This window comes from Canis lupus, chromosome 7 (genome assembly GCF_003254725.2).
Source record: "Canis lupus dingo isolate Sandy chromosome 7, ASM325472v2, whole genome shotgun sequence".
Lineage (NCBI taxonomy): Eukaryota > Metazoa > Chordata > Mammalia > Carnivora > Canidae > Canis > Canis lupus.
In genome coordinates, this window is record NC_064249.1 from 855,043 (window position 1) to 881,363 (window position 26,321).

Genomic DNA, 26,321 nt, shown 5'->3' on the forward strand with positions numbered 1-26,321 from the left:
CAGCGTGGGGGTCCGGTGGCCTTGGCCCCCAGCCAGCGGCCTCTCCTGGCCGCCCAGCTCACCCGGCCACGGGCGCCGTTGGCAGAAAGGGGGCGGGAGGCTTGCGGTTTCTCGGAGGCTTTGATTTATTGCCTAATGCAGGCAGAGAAGAAAGAGAAGGCTCCTCTCTAAGCCGGAGCCTTAGGAACGGGATGGGAGCCTCACATCTTCTGAAGGCCCAGCAAACAGAGCTCGCGCTCTAATCCGGCTGCAGGCCTGAGCCTGCCACTGGGCACAGACACGCCACCAGGCAGGCTGCCTGCGCTGAGCGTCTGGCTCAGGATGCCTCCCCACACCCCGGGGCAGCGATGCGGATGGGATGGAGACAGCCCACGAGGAGAAGCAGGAAGAAGGGGGGCACAGAGGGGCAGAGGGAGGGGAGCCGGGGCTGACACAGAGAAGCCAGCCCAGGGAGGGCTGGGAGAGACGCGGTGGGACCCAAGGGCACCGCACGGGCTGGGGCAGGGGCACAAGACACCAGGACGCCTGTGGGGCAGAGACCAGAGCTAGAGGCCAGAGGGGTCCAAGACCAGCAGCATGAAAAGGAAGCGCTGAGCCGTGCACCAGGTGCAGACCAGCTGGCAGCCCGAGGGGCCAGGGCCATGCCTGCCTTGAGCAGCTCTGAGCACCTTCGACAAAGACCGTCCTTCCAGGTGGAGCTAGCCCCAAGCCAGGCACAGGACTGGGATTCTGGTCCCTTTTCAGCCCCTCAGCCAGATGCTCTTGTGCAGTGAACACCCTGCTCCACCAGACAGAGGAGACCCGCAGGTCAAGTGAGGACTTAGGGAGCCGCAGGGCTGGGCGATGGCTGGCCAGTCCGGGGAAGCTCCGAGCGCTCACTGTCTTGCTCCAGGATCAGCCTTCAAGATCCTCATTTTCTTCCCAAACCAGTCTGTGTAGTGATGTACCCTCCCCAGGAACCTCTCCCCCCACCCTCAGACCCTGTGCATCCACTTCCTCCCCGCGGCCCTCCATCCTCACTCCTCATAACATGAGGGGGGCCTTGGGGGAGACAGACGGCCTTGGCTGGGACAGTGTGAGCACCTGGGGCGGGCGGAGGGAGGGGATGTGCCTCGGCTGCTCCTTCTCTGAGATGGGCCATCAGCCCGACAGCAAAAGGGGGAAAGTCACCAAACTGACACAAGGTCCTCCGCAACCCTCACTTTCCGTCTGCTTTAAGGGAAAGATGAAGGGAACTAGGACGAGGAAGCCTGGGAACAGAGAGACTCCATGGGAACGGGACTCTGAGCCGGGGCCGGGAGACCAGGTTGGGTCTCAGCAGGGAGAGAGGCAAGGAAACCCTGATTCCTCCGCCTCCAGCCTGGGACTGGGACAGTAAGGACCCGCCTCTCTGGCCACTATTCACATCACCAAAAAAAAAAAAAAAAAAAGGAGATATTTAGATACTTGAGTTCCCTGGAGGGTTTGCCATGACTATCAAGCAAACAGACTGATTAACAGATAATCAGAGGGTCTGTTATAGAAAAGGTGAAAAGACTGCCCCCCCCCCCCAGGCTCAGGGGTGGAGCATCTGCCTTAGGCTCAGGGCGTGACCCCGAGATCGAGTCCCGCATCGGGCTCCCTGCAGGGAGCCTGCTTCTCCCTCTGCCTGTGTCTCTGCCTCTCTCTCTCTCTCTCTCTCTCTCACTGTGTCTCTCATGAATAAATAAATAAAATCTTAAAAAAAAAAAAAAGAAGGGGAAAAGAAAAGGTGAAGACAAAGAAACAGAAATCATGATTAGAATGGGAAGTAAAGAGGAAGTAAGCAGAGCCAGTAACACACCAGGACCCGGTTACGGATCTTGAACCTGCCCACGGGGCCCCAGGGCGCACCCCTGGGAAAATGGGGACGGCTTATACTTACAGGATTTTCAGGCTGTAGAGGCCAGAGAACGCGTGTCCCGGGATGTGCGAGAGATGGTTCCCCGAAAGGCGCCTGCAAACGGGGCAACAGTGAGGCGGGCGGGGAACCCAAATGGGGCCGGGCCTCACTTGCCAGGTGCCCAGGGGCCTGGGACGGGCACGGGGTGCTGACTACCATTTACGGAGGTGGACAACGTGGTGGATGCTTCACACCCAAGGTCACTCGGCTCCCACAACACCCCGGGAGGTCGGGTGGCGAGCTTGTCCCTAGATATATAGGAGCAATCTGAGGCATGGACAGGGGGTCACGACACTTTCCCCCGAGGGTGACAGAGGCAGGCTGTGGCAGCACGGAGTTGTCACCCAGACCTGATTCACTTCTGGGCTCCCGTCCTCACCCGGATGCCTCCCGCCGCCCTCACCTGCATCGGGTCAGCAGGGGACCCAGGTAACATGGGGGGGGTCTCCTGTGCCCTCAACCGTGCGGCCAGGAGCCTTAGGGAAGGGGCGGTTTAGAATGAGCCCAACATTCGGGCCTAACGAAGCGTCTCCCTGTTTGTTGTGGGGTCACCGCCGGCCCTAAAGGGAGCAAGTGCGACAGGATATGCTCGACGCCCAAAGCGGGCGGGACGCACCGAGCACGCAGGGTGCGGAGGGTGCGGAAGGCCCCGGGCTCTCTGGGTGCCCCCGAGGGGCTATGCATGCGGATGCTGTGCTGACATTCCTCACAAGCTGCCTGGAAAGCTGTCGTTTTCCTTTTTTAATAAGAATCTTGTTATTTGGTATTTGTTGTTTTTTAAAAAAGCACAACGTGCGGGGAAGGCATCACGAGATGCGAGGCCCCCCAGCTGGGCTCTGCAGGTGGACGCCAGCCACGGGACTGTCCCGTGATCTCTCGGGTGGAACCTCTAGAGGGGCCCAAGCTCCTCCCGGGGCTGCGAGGACAAAGGTGAGCCTGCGGCTGGCAGACCGAGCCCGGGCATTGCGCGCCACCCTCCGCCTTCACACCCACTTTTCAGTCCCCCCACGACGCGGCTCCTCCTGTTCGTGGGCCCCTGCTGCCTCTCAGTCTGCCCTGCCTTGGGGAGCGGGCTTAGTGGTCCTCCCCCGGAAAGCTCCCCCGCGCAGGGTGAGAGGCCGCCCTGGCCCCGTCCCTCACCCACCCGCGGGGCCGCCTAGAGCCGCCCGCGCACCTGCCCCCTTGCCGAGCACAGCGGGCTGCCTCACCCGCACGTCCCTGAGGGCAGCAGGCGGGTCCCCATCGTGCTTCCCCCAGAGCACCCGGAGCTCGTCTCTGACCACGGGGGAGCTCAGTAAGCGTGTGACCCCGACGGCCTGGCCAGGGCCCCGGGCTGACTCCAGCAGGGGCAGGCCGACTGCGTTCTGCGGGGGGGGGGGAGGGCACAGTCCAGGGTGCTGGCAGGGCAGCAGCCGAGTCAGGGGAGGGGCGCGGTTATGAATGTTTTTCCAGCCAGGAGCCCAGGCTTTGCAGTTTAGGCGGACCTCAGGGGAGCCCTGAGGGTCAGTGGTGCTGCCAAACCAGGTCCGAGCAGGCTGGGGGCAGGGGGCTGGGGATTAGGACCAACGAGGGAGGACTGGGCACACAGAGACCTGGCCTCCCTGGGCAGGGAGGCCGGGTGCTTGAACCCAAGAGAGGATTTATTCCTGAGCTCCCCTGGAGGCTGAGGCAGGGCAGCAGCCGTGGGAAGGCCTGGGACCGGGAGGACTCGGGGGAGGACACGGCCTTGTGTTTGGCAGTGACCGGGGACGGCTTGTGGCCGAGACGGTGGGCACAGGTTGAGGGGACGTCTCCTGCCAGGACAGTGAACACGACTGGCCTCCGTAGAGCAAAGCCAGCCAGGTGGGTCCAGGCCAGGCTGGGGGAGGGCCTTAGGAGTGGACCCCTCGGCCGCTGGGGAGTCAGAGAAGGTCCCTGAGCTGGCGAGCTGCCCCTAAAGACGGGCAGGGTACATATGAAAGGAGGCTGGGGGGGTGGGGGGTCAGTCGGGAGGCGGGAGCGGCCTGCAGCTGTGCGTGAACCCTGGGGCCGCGGCCCTGGGAGTAGGGGGGGGTGGAGGTGACGGGCACCGCGGAGAAGAGCCAGCGGGACTTGGGGGTGGCTGGTCGCTGGACACCAGGGAGCGGGTCCAAAATGACCCCAGGGAGAGGAGCAAGCAGCCGGGGAAGCTGCAAGCAGGCGCTGGCCTCGAGGACACGGGCCAGGTTTCAGAGCCCTGGACCATGTGGTTCCACCCGGCCTGGGACTCAGAGCTGCCCCGGGGGCCGCTGAGTTCCCCGCTTTCCGGAACAGCCCCGGGGCCCCTTCCTCTGAGCCCCCCCCGGGGAGCCCAGGCTCCTACAGCTGCCAGGGTCCCGAAGCCCTGCCCCAGGCCCCGGAGGCCTCTACTCACAGCTCCTCCAGGAAGCGCAGGTGGTGGAAGAGGCCAGGCTGCAGCTCCGTGAGGTTGTTCATGCTCAGGTCTCTGCGTGGAGACAAAACGGGAAGGGGCCGTGAGCCGCCCTGTCTGGGCCCCAGCACACGCGGACGCCGCACCGTCGGGCCCCAGAGCCAACCTGGCCGAGCAGGTGCCTTCCCTGGGGGGGAGCACGGGGCGGGGGGCCGGTCCCGACACCACCCTCCACGGCCTCCGGCTCTGCCCTCGGCTGTGGCCCATCCAGTGCCAGGCCCTCGGGGAGGGGCTGTGCGGGAGACCCCGCCCAAGGGAGAAGCTAGGGGACCATTCGTGGAGTTTCCGAGAGAAGGGGGGGGTTCAAAGGGGAGGCTGGAGCCCGGAGGTCGCGGCTGTGGCCGTGGCAGTTCACGCGACAGTCACGCACTGCTGTCTCATCCCCGCGACAGCGGCGGGGCGTCGTCCTTTTGTTCCGTCCCAGAACCGGGGGGACTCCCTGCCCCTTCCTGTTGGCCTTCCTCCCAAGCCCCCCACCAGGGGACCCCCGGGCACGCCCCCACAGCCGCCCAGCCTCCTGTCGCAGACCCTGGGCCCTCCCTGGGTCCCCGGCTTGCATTGATCCAGCCTTCCCACGTCATGGGAGGGACCGGTGGGTGGCTTCGGGGTCACCGGTCCTCCAGAGATGCCTTGACACAGAGTGACCCCCTAACTACGGCTCCCGCGTCAGCACTGGTAACCTTTAACCACATAATTCCAAGTAATCCTCTCGGCAGCCCCGAGGTAGATTCCATTGTTATCTGCGCTTCATGGACAAGAAAACAAAGCGTCTTGAGATCACAAGGCCCGAGGCCAGCTGCGTCTCCCCACCCATCAGCGCTTGGGCTCTCAGACACCGTGGCCCTCGGTTTCCTCATCCGGAAACGGGTCCTCACAAGTGAGCCAGCGCCAACGGGCCGCCCGCTGGACAGGACACGCCCGGCGGCAACACGAGGGCCAGAGTCCCAGTCCGACGGCTGCGGGGACAGGGAGGCCTCCCGTGCATCAGCCGTCCCTTAGCCCGCGCCTGGGTGAGCGGCGGCGCCTCAGGGACGCGTGCGGCCGACGTTTGGGGTCCACGCTATTTCTAACTCTTGTCGGCCCAGCCCACCGCCCGTGGGGTGCGGAGGTGAGCGCAACCGGCCGCCAGATGGTGGGCACCCCCGGGCCGCGTTGACCTGTTTCCCCCGAGGCCCGAGTGCGCGCCGTGCGGAGGCTCCGGAGGCCGGGGAACCGAGGGAGGCTGGGCCGGGCCGGTCCAGTCTATAAGGACTGCTCGTCTCTGTGCTCTGCGTCCCCTGACGCTTCGGCTCTGACGCACGTGCCCCGAAGAAGGAAGGCATCGGTCGAGGGCAGGGCTGCTGGTGTCCACAGCTCCCGCCTGCTCCGCGCGGGCCAGGAGGCCGGCGGGCTGCTGGAGCCGCTTTCGGGGGGCAGGACCCCGAGGGCTGCTCGATTCCGTCAGCGTGTGGCCCTCGGGCACGTCCGGGCTCCGCGGGCAGGGGTACCGCCGGGCGGCGGGGCAAGGAGGCCTAGGCCCTGAGCCTGCGCCTCTCTGCGAGTCCTGGGCCCGGCCCAGCTCAGCCCGGCGGGGAGCACGAGGCACCCCAGAGCTGATTACCTCTAAACGTTTGCCCCGTGCATTTCTGGACGTGTCTCCACAGGAGCGGGAGCGGGAGTTCAAGGAGCACGCGGGCACATGACGCAGGCCTCATCACTCAGCTGTCCCCCCAGGGGCCGCTACTCGTGACTCGGAGACTCTGATGTGGCTCCACGCCCCGCCCCCCACCCTGACGAGCGGCCTCATTGTTCTCCCCTGGGGAGGAGGGGTCTGGACCCCCCAGCCCGCCCCACATCCAGCCGCAGGGCCCGGGGAGGGGGCAGGGAGGGTGGCTCTCCCCGTGGCTCAGGCGAGGGGCAAGGCTGGCGCCTGGGAAAGGGAGAGGAAGAGGAAGGGAGGCCAAGAGAGGGAGGTGCGGGGCGGGCCTCGGAGCTGGATCCCCAGCTGATCCCTCCCCAGCTTGGTGGGGCACGCGGGTGCCCTGAACAAAGGGGCTGTACTGTGAAGCAGCGGTTCTGGGGCGGGGCCCCCGGGGGCCTGGGCTTGGCCGTGAGGACCCGCAGGTACCCACAGGGCAGCGGAGTGCCGCACGCAGGGCACACGAGCTCCAGGATGTGCTTGCCTCGGGGGTGCTGGGCCCGCGTGTGCGGCGAGGACAGGGCCGCGTGCGGTGCTAAGTCATACGAGTCCTCCTTGAGGGAAACAATCAGCCTTGCCCAGGCCTCGCTCCCGGGGCTGGAAACCCCTTTTAGGCTGTGTGACTGTTGGGGAACCAGGTCCTTCTCTGGGCTCAGGTTCCTGCCCCGTCTGGCTCCCGACCCCAGGAAGGGGCCTGGTGGCTCAGCGACGCTCCCTGGGGTCCAGCTTGCGGCTGAATCAGACGCCCGATGCCTGACCCGGGGCCACTATGAACACATGCATGTGCACACCCGCACGCACGTCCGTGCTGCCGCTCTCAGGCCCGGTTCCTGGACACTCGACCTGCCCCGTGCAGCTCACATGCACCCACACCCAGAAGCACCCGGCTTCACTCTGGTCTCTGCCGTCGTCGAGCTGACACCCTCCGCACACTCTGAACACGCGGCCCTGCACTTTCATTCTGCACCGAGCCCTGCAAGTCGCTTGCCCCCTGGACTGCGTGGGAGGGGGACAGAGGGTGGCAGGACCGTCAGAAGTCCTTGCCGTCCCCACAGGGCTGCGTGCTCTTTCAGCCGGACACAGCGGGGCAGGGGGGGTGGTGTCAGCGGGTGAGGCTGGCAGGATGCGGGGCAGGGAGAGGACGGCTGGGCAGCCCTGGGCGCAGGAAGGGAAGTTTCTGGCCACACATTCGGAAAATGTTCTCAGAGCTTTACCCTGTGAGGCAACCGGACCACCCAAGGAAGCTGGGTGAGGCAGTGTCACCATGGAGACAAGGAGCCGGGTTTGATAACTGGGAGGATGCCGGGGTGGGGGGGCAGCCAGAAGTAGGACCCGAAACTGGAGGGGGTGGGGCGAGAGGGGACCCCGCCCCCGGCACTCTGGCCGACGCCCAAGGGCGCTGCTGCATCTGCTCTGTTTGCCTCTTTCGGGGTGGGGGAGACACCGGGAGAGCGGACGGCCTGGGGCTCTGCTGGGGCAGGCCTGGCACTGTCCCCCCACCTGCCCCGCTGGAGAAGCGGCCCCGGAAGCAGAGCCCCTCGGGCACCGTCTCCACCGTGGGCTGAGCTCGCCCATCCCGGTGGCCAGCGGGTGAGCCCCTGTCCCTGGGCATGGCCACGCCGCGGGGCCACCCTGCCCAGCCCCTGCGCACGCTACCTCCGTGACGATGACCGAGCTGCAGCCGCTACCTGGCGCCGCACCACCTCATCATCGCACCAGCACCCGGTCCTGCTCATGCCGCTCAGCCTCCCCAAGCCTCGTTTTCCCATCTGTACAATCGGGGTAGGAAGGGGCTCCCCTCACACTAGCCGTGGTGACAATGACATGAGTTACCAACTATAAAACAAGCGCGGGGCCTGATAAAGGGGCCCACTAATAGGAACTCCCCTAGCTGGATCAGGAGGACTAGGACGAAACGCCCAGACAACGACGAGCCTCAGGGCAGGGCCTTAACCGTGGCAGCCTGGCTGTGTCCTCCAATCTCGCTGGACGCCCGGCAAACAGGGGCGTGTACGAAATGCCCAAGTGAATGCATCACAGACGGAGACCAGTGGGTGACCAGCCTGCCCCAGCTCCTCTCCCCGCAGCTCACAGCCCTTGCTCCTCCGGGGAGGGTCGAGCGTGGCCCTCCTCTGCAGGATCCCTCAGGCACCTTCCTTGCAGGGCAGCAGCGTGATCAGGGCCCAGTGTGCGCCACAACCTCCCGACGCAGCCGCCCTCTGCGCACATCACCCACCGGGGGACCCGAGACAGCTGGGGGTGCACACGGAGCAGGACCGGGCAGTGTAGGACGAGCCCGACGTGGGGGTGGGGGGGTGGCAGGGCGTCCCTCCCCTGAGCAGGGCCAGTGGCCAGGTGGCTGCCCGGGGCCATGAGTGACACAGCGCAGAGCAAAGCACTGGGAACGTGGAATCGGGGAAGGAATCGGGGAAGCCGGCTGGCTCAGGCCGCCCGAGGGCCCCCCACCACCTGCAGACCAGTATTTCCCGGCGGGCTGCAGGGGGCTCCCACAGCACCGCCCCGGGGACGTGGACACAGCACGGGGAGGGCGCGGGGCCCTGCAGCGAAGGGTGGTTGACTCACGGAGCAGCAACAAAAAGCCCCGCGTATGTACTGTGCTGCGTGCTCCCCACTGCTCCTCCAGCCGTCCCGCTTCAGTCGGGAGCCGTGCGTCTAGACGTGGACAAAACAGAGGCTCAGGAGAGGCCAAGGATAAAGCAGCCTGGCTTCCTGGGGCAGAAATGAGTGAGGGGTGAATGCAAGACTCGAGGCGCTTGTGCAGAACTGAGTTCAGGGTGGAAAGCACCCGGAGAGCATGTCCCGTGTTCCACGGTGCGGGGGGGTCAGCGCGGCGGCCGCGGGTGGCCACACACCGCAGGGTGTTAGCGCCCCGGCCTCACTCCTGAGGGCCTGCAGCATCTCCCAGGAGTTGTGACCACGCGACACCCCCCCCTCTCCCGGGATTTCCAAACAGCCCTTGGATGAGAGGTACTGTCCTGTCCCTGCGCTCGGTCAGCTGACGAGGGAGGAAGCAGATGCAAAGGAGGACAGAGTGGCCCAAGGTCGCAGGAGGTTGACGGGTTGATGGCTGCGAGGATGAGGCCCCCCCAGACCCTGGGGCAACGCTCCTTCCACCCGCGCCTCCTTGATCTTGGGTTTCCTAAAGCGCCCCCCCCCCCCCCCCGCCCAGCCCGGGGGACTCACCCGGGTGGCACCTCCTTATCAGGGATCACGTGGTTCCGGCTGTGTCTTGAGAGTCTAAACAACACCAGTTGACACAAAGTTCTCCTGGATTTTTGCAATTTCCCCAGATTTCCCAACCAGGGAGTCCCTCTAATCGGGATAAAGTGCATCTTCACACACGCATGACCGCGCAACACGTTCCCTCAGGCTTCGCACAAAGTCCTACATGAGGACGGCCCCGTGCTTTCCAATGAAGGGCCCTTGCTTCACTGTGTCACATCCTGGCCCCTGTTCCTGACAAGCACGTCTTCCGGGCTGCCGCCTGGAGCGGATGGCGCTCTGGGCAGCACGAGGGAGCGGGAGGGCTGGACGGGGCGGCCCGGCCTCCACCTGGGGCTCATCTCCAAGAGTTGCCCAGCGGAGGGGAGGTGACCCGGGGACTCAGGTGGGGCAGGAAGGGGTGAGGTCAGCGAAGCGGGGTGTCAGGTTCTGAGGGCAGAGGGAGGAGGGGAGGGAGGAGGAGGCCCGGCTGAGGCCCCTCCCACCCAGAGACGCCACATCTGGGAAACGGTGGTCAGGCGCCACCGTCACAACCAGCCCCAGACCAAACTCTAGGGGCAAATGCGATGGCAGTGGCAGCTGCCAAGGCGCGGGAGCGAAGGGGGGCACGGGCACGGGGGATGGGTCGGAGTTCCAGGGCGGAGCCTCCCCTCGTGGGGGGCAGCTCACCGGGACTGAGGGACGTCCCGGGTGCCCCCGCGTCCCTGTCGGAGCTTCACCACGGGGCAGCGGCAGGGCTGCTCCGGCCCAGGCGGGAGTCACGGCCTCAGGGACTTGCACCTGTGGTGGAGCCTGGGCCCCGGGGACTGTCCCTCAGTGCGGGCCCAGGCTGGGAGGAGGCTCCGGGGGCTGAGCGGGGCCCCAGGGTCACACTGTGAGAGTGTGTGTGCTCCCCAGGCCATGCCAGCCCCACGGGCAGGGAGTCGAGGAGACACAGGCCTCCGGGGCCCAGTCGGGGCTGCCCAGGGGCGGACAGCTGCCCTCGAACGTGAGGAGACAGAGCAGAGCCCCCGCGAGCTGCAGGGACCCCAAGGGGGTCCCCTCGGCCGCCCGAGAGGCAGCACAGCCCCACAGTCCAACCAGCACACGTGGCCACTTCACTGGAAGTTCACTCAAATGGAGTCAAATCCAAAATCGGGGCTCTCGGCCCCGCAAGCCAGGGCCACCACCGCAGACGGCGCAGTGCGAGCACGGCCACCGCCACGGCGACGTGGGACGACACAGCCTCTGGTGTGGACCGTGTCTGAGGCTCGGGTCCGCCCCTGCCGGCCACGCTGTCACCTCTCTGTGCCTCAGTGGCCCCCGGGTGCGGAGCGCAGGGCACGCAGGCAGCCAGGATGGGCCGGCACCTGCTCCACGCGCTTCCCACGGGGCCTCCTCACTCCACCGCGAGTACCAAGCGCCCCGCCCACCCACCACCCGACGCTGGGGCCGGGCCAGGTGAGGAAGCTGCGAGGTCCATGATGCACGAGCCCTGCCCCCGAGAGCCCGGTCCTAGCGGCCCTGGATCGTGGTGGTGAGGGTTTGGGTGCAGGGTGTCTGCACAGCCCCGTCCCAGTGCGAGGGGGGCATCTCCTCCGCGCGTCTGCTCCCCCCACATGAGCCAGGAACACACAGCAGCCTCTTCGGTCTGTTCTCCAGCAGCGGGGCCAGCTGGGCACCTGCGCAGGTAAGCCCTTCCCGCCGCTCCCACCTCCAGCTCCACCCCGAGGGGAGGGCAGCACTTGGGGAGCCGGTGCAGGGGAGCGGACTCGGCCTGCCCTCTGCAGAGGACGTGCCTTTCCCCGGGAGCCCAAAGGGGGAGAATGACCGTCACTCAGACTGGGCAGTCCCTGAGCTCCCCTCGGCACCCCAGGAGAGGAGCTGGGGGCGCCCAGGGGGCCCCGGTGGGAAGGACTAGGGCCGCCTGCGGGCCGGAGGGGCCCCAGTGTGCAGCCCGCAGTCCTCAGCGCCACTTGCTTAGCTGACGCTCCAGCCGCTGCCTTCAGCCTTTTTTGCGCAGGATAAAGGGACAGGGTGTGTCGGGGCGGACCTCCCTTGGGAGGTCACATGGGGTGGTGGCCCTGTCCACCCAGGGGCAGTTCTCGTCCCTCCCCTGCTGGCATTCAACCCCCAGCCCTTGTCCCGAGCCCTTGTCCTGAGAAGCAGCACAGTAGGGCCGCAGGAAAGGGAGGGAGGCGGGAGGGAAAGGGAGGGGAGGGAAGGGCGTTCTGGGTCAGCCCTACCCCGAGGAGGCACCAGCTGCTGCTTCCAAGTGGCTGCCACCTGCCCCAGGATCTTCGCATCCTTTGATCCTCTGATCTCAGGCCAGGGTCCCCCAGCCAAAGACATTCCTGTCCCCCAGGCCTCCTCCAAGAAAGAGCAAAGGGCTGGCTCCTTCCCCTTCCCCGCTCCTCCCTGCCCCTGTGGGTGTGCGTGTGTGTGCACGCGTGTGTGACCAGCATGGCCACAGAAGCCCGGGGACACGGCAGCAACCAGGTTCTGTCTGAGGTGGTGGGGCCTGGGGGAGATGGCCTGGCCCCCAGGCTGCCACTGGGCATGGTGCGCCTGTCAGACCCCACCCTGCTGGAAGGCTGCCCTTGGCCCCAGTTCCCTTTCCTAGTGCACCCGTGTGCAGAGCCCTGCTGAGCCCCAGGAGGTGTGCATGTGCCCATGTGTGCAGAGCCTTGCTGAGCCTTGGGGGAGGTGTGCATGTGCCTGCGTGTGCAGAGCCTCGCTGAGCCCCGGGGAGATGTGAATGTACCCGCCATGTGCAGAGCCCCACTGACCCCAGGAGGCGTGCGTGTGCCCGTGTGTGCAGAGCCTCGCTGAGCCCTGGGGAGGCATGCGTGTGCCCGCGTGGCCACTGTGACAGGCAGAAGCAGGCACAGCGCAAGCGCAGGCGCCGGGGGACCTCCAGAGCCGAGGACCAGGAGGCAGTGGGCTGGTGGGGGCCAGAGCGGGGGCTCAGCCGTCACACAGTGGCCTGCGAGCTCTGGGACGGCAGGGACTGGGCTGGGGCGCGGGGAGGAGCACGGCTGCTCCATGGGCTCAGTAGGGCCCCAAGGGACTGGACAGAAGAGGTCTTCTTCAAGCAGCCCCTCGTGACTGGCTCCAGGAAATGTCCGGCTGTGGCGGGGCCTGGACCAGGGCGCCTGCCCCCGGGATCAAGCAGAGGCTCACATCCAGCCCTCGTTCCACTCTCCAGTTCCGCTCCCTCCCCGCACAGTGGGGCCTGGGGGCAGCAAGCAGGTGCTGGGGGTCAGGGGGCCACAGTGCTGGGCAGCCTCACGGAGGGGCCCGCTGAGAGCCCCCTGTAGCCCCCCATCCCTGGGGACCCTGTGGCCTCTCCACCTCCTGCCCCTGGGGTAGGCTCCCGCGGGAAGCTTACCCAGCCCACCCGTCGGGGCCTTGGAGGCTGATGGGGGGTAGCTGCTGGCTCTCCCCCCCACTCCGCCCTGACCAAAGCAGGAGGAAGCTCCAGGATATCAGAGCAGGAGAAGGAAGGACACAGGGAAGAACTTCCCAGCAATGATCACATTTTCGAGGGGCAGTGCTACAGCAAGCGCTGGGGCGAGGGGCCCGGGGTCCCCCCACCCGGGGCGGGGGCAGCGGCTGCAGCACCACCTCAGGAGGCCCCAGAAGTTCCCTTGTCCTACACTCTCTGGTCCCTGCCCCCCCAAGGCCCCAGGGTTGTCGGTGGCTGGGCACCCCGGTCCCAGGGGTTAACCCAGGTGCCTCCTGACCCTGAGCCCACCCCCAGCAGGTCCCTGGGCCGCAGCGGGGTGCCTTTGCACCCCCATGCCAATCCGGAGGGTGAGGCTAATACTTTCTGGCAGGTAGAGGCAGGGCGGGCCGAGGGGGAGGCGGCACCCTGGGCTTCTGCATTCAGATCGGGGGAGCGGGCGGCGGGGCGAGGGTTGGCGTGGCGTCGGCTGGCGGGGGGCGGGCATTCCTCCTTCCGCTGGCTGCACACAGTTAATGGGGGGCCTTGTTCTGGCTGGGCACGCGGCCCTGGAGATGCTGGGGGTGCCGTGCCTCCGCCCCGCCCGGGACCTCAGGGAGCTGCAGGCCCCGCGACCCGGCACCTCCCTCCCCCCACCGGCCTGGCCTGGCTGCCCTTCCTCCTCCCCTTCTCCTCCCTCCCCTCTTCGCTCAGACCCCGTCATTTGTCTCCAGAACATCCCGGGTCAGGAACTGCCAGCCCAGCCCAACGGGAAACAGGCCCGGAGGGACCAGAGGACTTGTCCAGAGGCCCGAGCAAGGTGGCCTCCTGCGCCGGGTGCACAGGACGGAGTGGGGTCCCGGGGGCGGCTCAGATGAAGGCGGAGGAGGGGACACACGGGCAGCCCCGGAATCTTCCAGAAGGGGCGGCCCCTCACTGCGCAGGAGGGTGGGCGAGCTGGGCGGGGCGGGGTCGGCGGGGGTGGCAGGGGCTGCAGGGGCTGCAGGGGCTGCAGGGGCTGCAGGGGCGGTGGGCGGGGCCAGCAGGGGCAGCAGGGGCGGGGCCAGCCGGGGCAGCAGGGGCGGGGCCAGCAGGGCCGGCAGGTGTCCTGGGGAGGGCTACACAGGGTGGCACTAAACCTGTGTCTCCCCGGATCGGCCGCTGTGGCTGCGATACGGAGAAGTGTCCGTGGAACACGGTGCCCGGCCCCGCGGGGTGGGGGTGGGGTGGGGGGGTGTGCACCCTCGGTCACTCTCGTGGGCTGAATAAATAATAGCGCCCACGGAGTGTGCTAGGCGCCGCCGGCCACCCAGGCATCTCCACCTAGTAGCTCGGTCAGTCCTCCCAACAGCCCCACGAGGCAGGTCGCTATCGTCCCAGCACTTACAGGTGGGGACTGTAGGGCACCAAAGGGCCCGTCCTTCGGCAGACAGGTAAGAGGCCGAGCCCGGGGGCTGGGCGCCCTGGAGGGCGGCCCAGAGCTCCTGCCCTGAGCGCTGCGCCCAACCACGGGACACAGGGAGGGGCCCAAGGCACACAGAGGCCCTGCCAGGCAAGCTACGGCCTTGCCCCCGCAGAGTCTGACAAAACACTCGCTCGCACCCAGATCCAGGTGTGCCCCGCGCCTCACCTGCGCACTGTGCACTCCATCTGACCCTTGCCCCCTAAAATGCCACCTGCCCAGGCCAAGGTGTGCCCCAGCCCGGTGGCACCCAGTGTCCCTTCCGGCGCTGAGGCCACCCAGATGCGTGCAGCCGGCAGCTGCCTCTTTTACCCAGCGGCATCCCTTGGGAGATCCCTCCTGCCATCCATTCCCACCTCATGCCCCGTCTGCCCCCATCTGCCCCTGTCTGCCCTCGTGCCCTGTCTGCCCCAACGGTGAGAACAGGCGCCAGGTAGCTGCCGTGCTAGCAGCAGAGCACAGGACGCGCAGAAGTGGCCTCATGTGACTCTATGGCCACTTGGAACGGAGGCCGGGCAAGGGATTTCCTCGTTCTATGAACCAGAAAGACGAGGGGCAGTGAGTGAGGAGCAGGATCATCGACAGGACCCCTCGCAGGAGAAAACCTGTTAGGAAATCGTTAGGAACTGTGAAGAGGCAAGGGCAGCGCGTCAGTCCACGCGGGGCAGCGGCGGTGGCGTCTGTGACACCCCGCGAGGAAGGCCCGGGCTGGGCTGGGCCCCGTCCCCGCCGGCTCCCTAGTGCAGAAGCTGGTCTGTGTCGGGGAGCTGGGGTCCTGCTGGCTCCTGCGTCTGCCCCCGGGTGAGCGAGGGCGGGAGCCCAGGCCCCGTCCCAATTCCTGTTCCCTCTTGCCTTTGTCTCAGACAATAGACCCCTTCCATCCTAGGCTCCTCCGGCCTCCTAATCGGCTCTGTCCACCACAAAGGCAGCGGATTGGTTTACGGCCCCTTCCTGCCCCAACCTTCACAATCCCTGGACACTTGATCCACCTCCCCTTCCTCAGACCCCCCCACCCTGGGGCTGCCCCAGATCTGGAGCCAGGGGGAGGGAGGGAGGCTGGCCGGGGACTCCCGGTGGTGGGGGTGGGGGTGGGGGCTGTGCCCTGTTCCGAGTGCCCCCTGCAGGTGGAGGTGTGCGCGTGTGTGCGTGTGCGTGTGCGTGTGCGTGTGCCCAGGTGTTTGAGGGGAGACGTGATGTGGTCCTAAGAGGGAGGGAGCCAGCCGCGCAGACCCTGCCTCCAGCAAGCTCCTGCCCGGAGCCTGAGCTAGGACTCTAACCTCGACACCCTGACTCTGAATCTGCCGAGGCCTCAGTCAGGGGCACAGACGGACAGTCGCACACACGCCCTGGACAGACACAGGTGTGCGGTCATCCACTTGGTGTCTCCACAGCGGAGGGGAGGTGGTGGTGGAGACGCGTCCTCGTCCTCCGCAGCAGGACCCCCGCTTAATACAACCCCTCCCCGGAGAGAGAGGATTATTCTGTTTTGCAAATGAATGTCGGACCGAGGGCTTCTCATGCCCACTCTGTGGCTTCTCCCTTGCACAGCTGCCTCCCCCGGGCTTTTGCCTCGACGTCCTTCCTGAGCCCACCCTCCTTGCTCCTTATCTGGGCCTGCCGGGTGTACGTCTCACTCTCCGCAGTGTCACGGTTGTCTGTGCGCTGCTTAATCTCCCTCCCCGAGCCCCCAGGGCAGAGCAAAGAGAGTGGGCTTTGGAGCCCCCAAGCCACCCGGCTCTCCCCCTTCACCGGGGTCCCCCCGCCCCCGAGGGGAGGAACCAAGGTCCCGGCCTCCCGACGGTGGACACAGGAGGAAGCTGTCAGCCCGGTGTTGTCTGAGCCGCGGCAGCCAGTCCTCGTCTGCCAGGTGAACAGGGGGACGTCTGCGTCCCGCTCAGCCTGAGTGTGCGTGGCCCTGTCACCATCCACTAGCAGAGGGGACTGGGAGTGCGGCAGGCGCCGGGGTGAGAGGGGCCCGGGCGGGGACTGCGCTGCGGCCACTGGGAGCCGGGCTTGCACGCGCTGTGCCCACGGAGATGTCCCCCCAGGACGGCACAGGCCCACACGCAGAAGGAACGTGAGGCAAATTGGGAGAGGCCCAGGGAGCCGGGAAAGGCTCCTCGGGCTGGGTCAACCCGGGAAGGCTTCCTTCCTACAGGAGGTGTTAAAAGCCCCTCAGCGGCGGCTGCCTTGGCCTGTTTCCCAGGAGCCAGCGGTAACCGGGTCAGGGGACAACTCAAACTTGCAGATCACACCGGGAGGCGGAATCAACGCCAACAGTCTGGGTCCTCCCGAGGCCACTGGGCAGGGACCCCTCCCAGCCCGCAGGGACCCTAGCCAGGTGCTAGGTGCTGGCTGGACGACAGGCGGTGGTGGCACCTCCTCGCAGCAGCACCCTCCCCTCCTCCCCGCTCAGTGGTCCATCTGCCTTGGCTTTGGGCCTCGGGACCGTGGCCAAGCCCCTGACACCAGAGCAGTGGAAGGCACTCGGCACCCTCCTCCCGCCCACCCGCCCGTCTGCACACTCTCGGGGACAGCCCCACCTCCTCCAGCACCTCCAGGGGCCGTGGGGAGGGGCTGCAGGGGGAGACTGGGTGCGGAGAACCGTGCTCTACAACCCACCCCCTGGGGCTCAGTCCCAGCGAAGCCGCAGGTCGGTGGAGCTGCGCCCGTGAGACACCAGGCCGCTTGGTGCTAGCCTCAGTTTCTCCTTCCAAGGGCTTCTCCCGAGGGGGATCAGAGTGGGTGATCAGCAGCCCCCGTGTAGCGGGCATTTGCTGCATGCCAAGCACTCTGCCAAGTTGCAAACATCTTTCAAAAAGCTTGATATTCTTTTTTTTTATTACTATTTTATACATCCATTCACAAGAGACCCAGAGAGAGAGGCGGGGACACAGGCAGAGGGACTCGATCTCGGGACCTGAGCTGAAGGCGGACGCTCCACGGCTGAGCCCCCCAGCGCCCCGAGTTTGTTCTTATGCCCATTTTGAGGCTCAGGAAGTAGAGGCCCGGAGAGGAGCAGAAGCAGGGAGGCCCTCCCACCAGTTAGCACCGGAGCTGAGGCTTGAACCCGGGCGGTCAGTGGGCAGACGCAGGCTTCTTCCTCCACAGCAGTGCTTCCAGGTGTGGGGGGGAGGGGGCCGCAGCCCCTGGGGGCCGGAGGCTGCCTGCGGTTGGCTATGTGCCTTTGGCTGGGAGCAGCGTGTTGATTCATCCCAGCTGCTGAACACCTTGAATCAGTTTTTGTTTTTTAAAATGTGTGGCCCGAGGCAATAAAGGCCGGGAGCCCTGCTCTGGAACATCCTGCCTGGAGGAGTGAGGCTGGTCGTCCCGGGAGGTCAGCGGAGCCCCAGGCTGTTCCGTGTACCAGGCTCCCGGCCTGCCCAGGCCTGCCCTGCCCCGCAGGGTCCTCCCCGTCCTGCGTCCTGCGACCTCCCTGCCGGTCCGCTGGGGACGCTCCCATGACCACCCGGCGCAGGAGCCACGCTGCCCTGCCTCCTTTGACCCGCCGTGGCCGCCCCGACGGCCTCCCAGAGGGCGCAGCGCCTCCCCTGCCAGCAGCCCCACAGGGGAGCGCCCAGAGGCCCTGCAGGCCCAGGGACCGGAATGAAGCCGCCACCGCTTCCGAGAAACGCAAGAAACTGGAAATAGGCTGGAAGGGGCTGCTCCGCCTGGGAGTCTAAGGTGCTACAGTCTTGCCCCTCGGCTCCAAAACCCCCAGCTCTGACCCCCTGAGCGGCAATGATTAGGGTGAAACCCCACCGCGGGTCGGGGCGGGCAGGGGGGGCTACATAAGGCAGAAAGTGCCAGCTGGTGCCCCTGCAGGTCAGGCCGCGATGCCAGCGCCGTGTCAGCGTCCTGGATGTGTGCATCCAGGCCCCCAGGGTGACCTTCCTGACAACCTGCTTTCTTTTAAGATTTTATTTATTTATTTGAGAGAAAGAGACGGAGATAGTGACAGAGATAGGGAGAGAGAGCTTAGGCACGTGGAGGGGCAGAGGGAGAAGCAGCTCCCTGCAGGGAGCCCGCCACGGGACTCGATCCCAGGCCCCTGGGGTCATGACCTGAGCCCAAGGCAGGCGCTCACCGCTAAGCCCCCGGGTGCCCCAACCTGGTTTCTTCCTGGAAGAAGAGTCACAGCCCAGAGAACAGAGGTGCCAACCCGGAGGGCATCCTCGGGCGCGCCAGGGCAGCCAGGAGGGCGGGAAGCCAGGCATGAGGCGCTTCCCCGGCCCCCACTAGAGTCTGGATCTGACCGAGTCCTCAGAGGGGGCCGCGACCCCAGAGCTGGGGTGACGAGGGCCACGGGCCTTGGTCACGAGCTCCGGGGGAGAAGGGATGGCGCAGGAGGACACCCCCGCGGCTCAGAGGCGCCCGCCGTGCCGGCCCAGCCCCACCTGCCGCTGCCAGCCGGCCTGGCATGACTCCGGGGGGCGCCCTGCCAACCCCGAGCCCTGCCCAGCCCCCCCAGGTCCTCGCGCCGCTTCCAAAATAACTCTGCTCCCTGCCCAAGTTTGGCCTCCTGGGTGTTTTTCTCCTCCCGAGACCTGTTCTCCCACGTCTGACAGGCGGGACGAGAGACCTGAATTCTCAAGAGAAATCGGGGTCACCTCCTTTTTTCAGGGGGGAACTAATCTGCCCAAAGGGGCTCCCGGCATCCTAAGCCCCCGAGCCAGTGAGTCTACTTCAGTTTGGCTGAAACAAGTCATCATTTCCGACATGAGAAAGAGGGTCGGGAAGCCCTGCGGCACCCCACGTCTTGTGCCCCCCAAGGCCCCACGGGCTCCCTGCCTCGGCCTGTGCCCGCCGGTGGGTTCTAGCCCGAGGTCCCATAGGGATGAGCCCGAGCACCCGCGGCGCGCAGAGGCCATGTCCGGGGCAGAGATCCCAGCGGCCCCCAGCACGCCCACCTTTCCTCGGGCCCTAATGCCACAGAGCTCCCATTCCTGGGGAGGAGCTGGCCCCTCCAGGCAGGAGTGACCCGGAAGGCGACACTTCCCCCGTGTGCAGAGTCTCTCAGCAGGTGCCGGCCGGCGTCTCGGGAGGGCCTCCCCGCGGCGCCCCGTCCTGTGCCGCCGGTGACCCTCCGCCTGGGAGGCTGGGGGGGTGGCTGGGGCTCCCGTGGGGCATCAGGGCTGGGCCCGGGGGGCCGGGGCGGGGGCACCAGGTGCTCTGCTCTGAGCCAGGCCTTCCTCCCTCTGCAGCCGCCCCGCCCAGCCGCGCCCTGCCAGAGCCCAGAGCTTTCCTTTTTCTCATGCCTAGGGCTGCTTCCTGCCTTTTCTTTGAACTGGGGTGTTGGCTCATCGCACACTCACCCTCCTGGCAACCCCTCCGGGACCGCCCTGTGATGGGCCGCCCCCCCCCCCGGGGCGGCACTTAGGAACGGCTCCCCCCCCCCCCCCCTGCTTCCCTTCCCCCTCTGTGGCCTGTCCAGGTGGCACCCCCGCCACCCCGGCTCCCTGGAGGCTCCCTCCCATGGCGGGCGGCCTCAGGGCTGCTGTCGCCCTGCCTCTCCCACTCTAGTTCTTCTCCAAAATGTGTACACGGCGAGGTCCAGGAAAGCTGGGGAGCTCGCATGACCGCAACTGGGGGACTGCTGATGGGAACTCATAGAGCCCGGGCTTCGGGAAGGCAGAGCCGGCCCAGCCTCCTAGAATCTCCCTGAATGGGAAACTGAGGCCCGGCCCAGGAGGGGTGGCCTCGAGGCCTGAGCGGCAGGCCTCTGTGCTTGTCCCCACCTGGAGCCCAGCGGAGCGGGCGGGAGGAGCTGCCCGCTTCCACCGCTGCCCACCTCCTGCCCCCAACGCCCCAGGTGGCATGGGCCGGCGGGGTTCCCGGGATGACCACTCGGGCCCCCTTGCCTGCCCTTCCTCCTCGTGCCCCCAACACACACATGCACCATTCCCTTCCTTCCGCAGGGCAGTGCTCCTCCTCCCCCGAACGCCAACGCCAGGACTTCCTCCTCCAGGAGGCCCTCCGTGGCCCTGGTGGCCCTGGGAACCGCACTGGGGGGCACTGACTGAGCCCTCCCCACAGGCCACACACCCATGCCAAACCTTTACAGACATCACTTTGGAGAATCCACACGGCAGCCCTACGGTAGATATGAGCACCATTTACAGATGAGGAAACTGAGTCACAGAGCCACTGGGCCAGGTTCACAGGGCTCAGTGATGGGTCCTCGTCCCTGCTCGGCATGGCCGAGGCCGAGCTCTCAGCCCCCCAGCCCCCGCGCCCCGTGGCCTGCCTCCACCTGGACCCCGGCACTGCCCCGGGCGGTGATGAGACTGCGAATTCCCTGGAACCCATGCGCGCACCCGGCTGACCTTTCAAACAAACTCCGTGGTTTTCACGGGCCGCCCTGAGGGCAGCAAGCGGGGAGCCGGGCGGCCCGAGGCACAGCCCCCTGGGTGGTAGACACGGGGGCTCCTAGCCCTCTCCTCCTTGGCTCCGGAAGCAAAAGGGGGAACACAGAGCAACTCGGCAGACTCCCTCAGGCGGACACGGCCCCGAGGCTTTGCCGTGTGGACGTGGACGTGGGGGAGGAAACTGCAAGAGGCCTGAGGCCTCCGTGTCACCAGCAGACAGGACTGGCCCAGGGCCCCAGGGCTCCCGTGAGTGCCCAGAACAGGCCCTACCCAGGCAGGAGGCCCGAACCCTGGCCAGGCCCACGGAGGCTCTGTTTGGGAGCAGACTAACAAACAAGCGGGACGTAAAAGGCGTAAAAGACATAATTTGTGGTCTGTCCTCCTGACCTTGTCCTCCTTGACTTGATCGGGCATCGGGCCCCAAGGAATCACGGTTTGGGGACTTGAGCGTCGAGCATCGAGGCAAAGGCTAGCAGTTGGGAATGAAGAGGACTTTCTGGTGTTCGCTGGAACCAAGACGGCGGGAGGGAGAGGGGTGCACACCGCGCAAGGTGACGGCTTCGAGGAGGGACTGTCCCCTTCCCGGAAGCAGATGGGAAGCAAGTTTTCCCGGGGCAGGCCTAGGACTCCCAGGACCTTCGCAGTCCGCGGTTCCTGGTGCCGCCTGGGGTTCAACCTGCGGCTCCCGGTAAGATCCGCAGGGACCTGCGGCCTGCGACTGTGTACCTGACGGCTTTAACCTCACCTTTCGCCTTGTCAACCCCCCTTCCTGCCGCCGTTGGGAACACTAACGTGTCCACTGCCCTGCCACCCCCACCGTCAACCAGCTCCTTGGACCCCCGGACCCCGGAACAGCCAACGTTGACCCAGACCAGCGCCTGCAGATGACTCCCTCGCACACGCCCTTCTTTTCCCTGCGACAATCCATTCCCTTGAGTTCTTTCTCTTTTTAATCTTTTTAAGATTATGCATTTATTTATTTATTTAAGAAAAAGAGTGAGCAGGGAGGTGGGTGATGGAGGAGGAGCAAAGGCAGAGGGACAAGAAGGCTCCAGGCTGAGCGCAGAGCCGGAGGCGGGCTCCTTCCCAGGATCTGAGGTCCTGACCTGAGCTGGAATCAAGAGTCAGATGCTCTGCCAATGCCCACAGAGCCCCCCAGGCGCCCCTCCCTTGATTTCTGCATCACCCCCGACTCCCTCTCCCTCCGGTGGGAAGTGTTCTTGGAGCTGGCGCCCACTTCTGAACGCCCAGCAGCAGGCGACAGGGTAACTCAGCCCCGTGGGTCCCCACTGCTGGGGACGTCGTGCGTGCACGTTGTCTCATCTAACTCTCTCTGCGCCCCGCTTCTCTCCACACCCAGATGACAAACCCAAGGCTCCAGGAGCTCCTCGACTCAGTAGGTGGCAAAGCGGGGAAGGAGCTGGGGTTTGGGGCCCAGGGCAGGGACACGGCTCTCCCCCAGCTCCCTCTGGCCTTCCAGAGCCCACTGCTAAGTCGCCCACATTGCCGGGGGACCCTACTCCGTCTCCTCCCCTCTCCCACTCTCTGAAGCACAACCTGAGCCTCGGGAGAGCCTCTCCAGTCCCACAGAGACACGCGACAAGCTCAGAGAGCACCACCTCTACTGGACCCAAATGCAGGCCTCCCAGCTCCAGGGAACAAGGTGACGGAATGTCTTGCATCGGCACGGATGGTGGGACGCCTGGATTGCAGAGGTGGCATCGCGCCTCTCCTTCCCCAGGTTCTTCCAGAGAGAGGGTCAGTCTGGAAAGACGGTGCTGAGAGAGGTTGGAGCAACCGCTCTTGCAAAGGTCCCTTCAACCCAGGAAAGGGACCTTCCCCCTGCGCCGCTGGAGAAACACCCTACAGAGGCCATCTGCAAACTCCTTGTAGCCCCAGAGCCCCGTCTTCACGTGAAGCAGTGTCACACACCCCCCAATACACAAAATGGCTGAAAGCGGGGCCACCCTAGCTCTAGCAGGCATGGGGCCCAGAGCCAGCGTCCTCACTGCCCCCAGTGTTTGCTCCTGCCTTCACCCCCCGGGGCTGTGAAGGAGTCACTCTGCCTGTCTGGAATATGGGCACGATTTTCTCCTCTCACTCTGTGCCCCGATTCCCAAACTGCGCCTCTCCAAGTAGAGAGGTGCTTCCGACTAGGGGCAGGGCTGGGAGGGGAGCTCCAGGAGGGGTTGCTGGGCCTCCCTTGCTGGGGAAGGACCGCCACACGCCACCAGGACGCCACCCCAACTGACTGCCCTCATCCCATTGAGCTCAACAAATGCTTGGTCCCCGAGTTTCCCACCCCAACTCCCCTGAGAAAAGGTGAAGGAGCCTGGGCAGGGCTGGGGGGCAGGCTTCCTCCCCGGAGCAGGGGTGGGGGTGGAGGTAGCTGGTCTGGAGGGTGCTCTCACAGCCTCCTCCTGCCCCCGGGGGGGAGCAGGCAATGCCCCCAGCCCTCCGCCTCTGAGCCTTCCTGGGGCAGCTGCCCCCAGTAGGGTCCCCTTCACGTGCCATCTCACCCCAACTCAGCTCTAAAAATGGTTCTCTGGTTTTCAGCCTGGGAGCCTGCCCACAAATTAGTGTCTCCAACACGGCCTCTTGGGACATGACTTCAGGGAGGCCCCTGGGGGAGCCAGGAGGCCACAGCAGAGGGAGCCAGTGCCCGCACGGGTGCTTCTGGAGGAGCCCAGAGGGAGCAGGCTCCTCTCCCAGCTTCTGGGGTCCCCCCGGTGCGACAGCTGTGCTCTCCTTCCCGAGGCAGGGGGCCGGGCGGTCTGCACCCCCTGGGCACCCCCCCTCCCCTCCCCTCTGCCGGAATCAGTGGGCTTTGCACTCAGCCAGGTCCTGGGCACTGCCCGGTGGCCGGTGAGAAAGCAGCAGCAGGAGGAGGGCCAGCCAGCCCCGGGGGGGGGGGGGGTGCCCTCCAGCCCCAGGGTCCCGACGCCCACCTCTTGCCCGGCCTGCGCTCCCATGGGAGCCGCGGGGAGACCCAGGGCAGCCCAGCCCGCACCCCCGCCTGCCGCAGCCGCAGCTGCAGCCCGCGGGGAGCCGGGAGCCGGGAGCCCTCCCCGACGCCGGGGCCTCCATCACAGCCCGGCAGGTGCCCAAGCCCGGGAGCAGGGGCGGGAGGGCCGGGCGGTACTCACAGGTAAGCCGTCAGGGGGTCCAGGTCCCGGGGCACGGCAGACAGCCCAAGCTCCGAGCAGTCGGCCGACAGCATGATGCCGTCCTCTTGGCAGCGGCAGGGCGCCGGGCAGGCGGGTGCGGCGCGGGGCTGGGGGGCGCCCGCCGGGGGGGAGGCGCACAGCGCAGCGCACAGCCACAGCGCCCCAAGGCCGGCCGGGCTGCGCATTGCGGCGGCGGGCACCTGCGGCGGGCACCTGGCGGCGGGCACCTGGTGGAGGGCACCTGGCGGCGGGCACCTGGCGGCGGGCACCTGGTGGCAGGCACCTGCGGTGGGCACCTGCGGCGGACGGGCCTGGCCGTCAGCGAGGGGCAGGCATTGTTGAGTGATCTTCGCTGTTGAGCCGCACGGGCCGGGCCTGGCAGGGGAGGGAGACAGGGGAGGAGGAGTCAAGGAAACTTTCTGCGCTGTGGCTCGCTCCCCTTCCCTCCTTCCTTCCGAGCTGGCAGGAATTTCATCCAGGAAAGAAAAAAAAAAAAAAAAGGCCCAGAAACCCTAAGAGCCGCAGAGGCAGCACGCAGGGACCTGCACTTGCTCCTGTCCGGAAACCAGGTGGTGCCCAGGGCCCAGGCGCACCCGGGACCCTGCCGCCCGCGGGGTCAGCCCCCAGTCCCGCGGGACCTGCAGGGCGCCCCCCCCCAGCAGCCTTGAGGGCCCCGCGGCCGCCCCCCCTTCCACCGCCGGCTGCGGGAGTCCCCAGAGGGGAGTGAAGTGTCCAAGGTCACGTGGCTGAGGCCCAGCCCCGGGTGGGGGATTCGGGGTCTGTCCCTGTCACCGTGTGTCCTGCAGGGGGTCAGGCGGTGAGGGGCGCACCACGTGCAGGGGGTGGCCTCCTCCCCGAGCACAGGCCTGCCCCCAAGAAGACGGGACACGGAGGGTGCTGGCCGCGCCTGCTGGGGTCTGAGGCCCTGGAGCACCTCGGTGCGCCCCGGGGACCAGCTGCTTAGACCGACGGGGACCCAGCCGCCCGGGCAGCCCCGGCCGCTGCCGAAGGTCGGCGGGCTGGCGCCACCTGCAGCCCGGCTGGGCAGCTGCAGCCCAAGGTCCTGCGGTCAGTCCCAGGGCCTGGGGGGCCGGTCCCCTCTCCTCAGTGCAGATGGGGCCGCCTGGGCCTCGGCCCGTGGCCTTCCACAGTGAGCCAAGGCCCGGCCGAGCTAGCACCTGCCCCGTCGGCCCTGGTCGGTCCCCCCAGGGGGCTCTGACCTCCCGTGCTCCCTCCAGAACCTGTACCCAAAGCCTGGAGGCCTCAGAGGCAGCGTGATTCCCCCCACCGACTCACATGGCAACCCCGCTCCCTGCTCCTGCCCCCCCACCCCCGGCCCAGGCCTCAGGGCTGCACAGCTGGGCCAAGATGCCCCCCACCCCCACCCGAGGCTCCACCTGGGGCCGGGCCCTGACACCGATGGAAGGCCAGAGACGGTCCTGGGTCCTGCCACCGGACAGACCCACGGATGCCTGCCAGCCCTGCTTCCGGCCTCACTCCTCCCGAGCGTGGCCCCATTCCACTGCTCCCGTGCGAGGGGCCAGGACTACAAAGACCACTGTTGAGGCCCGTGTCAACCTCCACAGCCGCCCTCGTGGCGGGCTTGGGGCGCTCAGGGCTAGTGTCCAGCCAGCCGGACGGTCACCGTGGGGCTAACCTCTGGGACTCCCCATGAGCGTAGCTTAGAAGAGGACGTGACGTCCATTCCCCCTGGGGGTGCACCAAAGAAGGCTCCGAGGGGGCAGGGAGCCCCGCCTCTGTGCCCCTTCTCCAACCAGGCCTGAGAAAGGCCTCTCGGGCTGCGGCCCCTTGCTCTCTACCAGGAACGCGGGTTGGCCAGTGGGACCTCCGCCTTCCCTTCCCATTTGGGGACCTACCCGCCTTTCGGGCCTCCTGCTCTGATTTGCCCAGGCCCTCTCTGTGCCCCCACGCACCCCCAGGGCCCTGTGCAGGGACCACTGGTGTCCAGCATCAGGCGCCTGGCCATCCAAAATCGTGCAGCCGGGTCAGGGAGTCAGGCAGGAGCGCCGAGGCCGTGTCGTGTCACGCGGTGCGGGGTTCACTGACGTGTGTGCCACCGGCTGCTTTCTCCTGGGTCCTCACCCCCTCCTGTTTCCGGTTTCTCCTGGTTTTTCTCACCTCCCAAATTCCCTGCTGCTCTCCCTCCTCCCTCCCTCCCTCCTATGACGGAGGGCACGAGGTGGGGAGCCGAGGAGCAGAGAAGACTTGGCAGCTGTGCCCGAGGAGTAGCCTCCCACGAAGCGACAAAGCCCCTGGTCGCTCCTGTGTCCGGTGTGGTGTGGCTGCGGCGCCGGCAGCCCCGCCGGGGACCCCGGGGACACTGGCAGGTAGGCATGGCTGGGGATGGCAGGAGAAGGGAAGAGGGTGGGGCAGAAGAACCCTGAGGAACTGGAGCTCTGAAGCTGGGGCCCCCAAGACATGAGAGACCTGAGTTTAAGGCCACTGGAAAACTGGAAGATGGGGCGCTGGGGGCTGCTCCCCAGGAAAGCCATCAGCACGGGGGCCTGGGCCGGCCACCCCGGCCACACCCCACCCTGCTCAGGGCTGCCTGCCGACCAGGACTTTGCACCGCGCCCCATGTCCTGCAT

At 66.7% G+C, this 26,321-nt stretch overlaps 1 protein-coding gene across 2 annotated transcripts in view; it reads right to left on the bottom strand.

The window, feature by feature from the left end:
* LGR6 (leucine rich repeat containing G protein-coupled receptor 6) overlaps positions 1-26,227 on the bottom strand; it is a 105,211-nt gene extending 78,984 nt beyond the window's left edge. Inside the window, exons 1-4 of one of the 2 annotated variants that reach the window (XM_025458531.3) lie at positions 25,647-26,227; positions 23,692-24,087; positions 4,314-4,385; positions 1,904-1,975 (exon numbers count right to left, since the gene is read on the bottom strand). In XM_025458531.3, coding sequence (XP_025314316.3) covers positions 1,904-1,975; positions 4,314-4,385; positions 23,692-24,087; positions 25,647-25,699 — 593 coding nt within the window. In that variant the 5' untranslated portion in view covers positions 25,700-26,227. Of the gene's footprint in view, positions 1-1,903; positions 1,976-3,129; positions 3,253-4,313; positions 4,386-23,691; positions 24,088-25,646 lie in introns of those variants that run through there. The other variant, XM_025458533.3, reaches the window with a different exon arrangement.
* Positions 26,228-26,321: the final 94 nt, after the last annotated feature.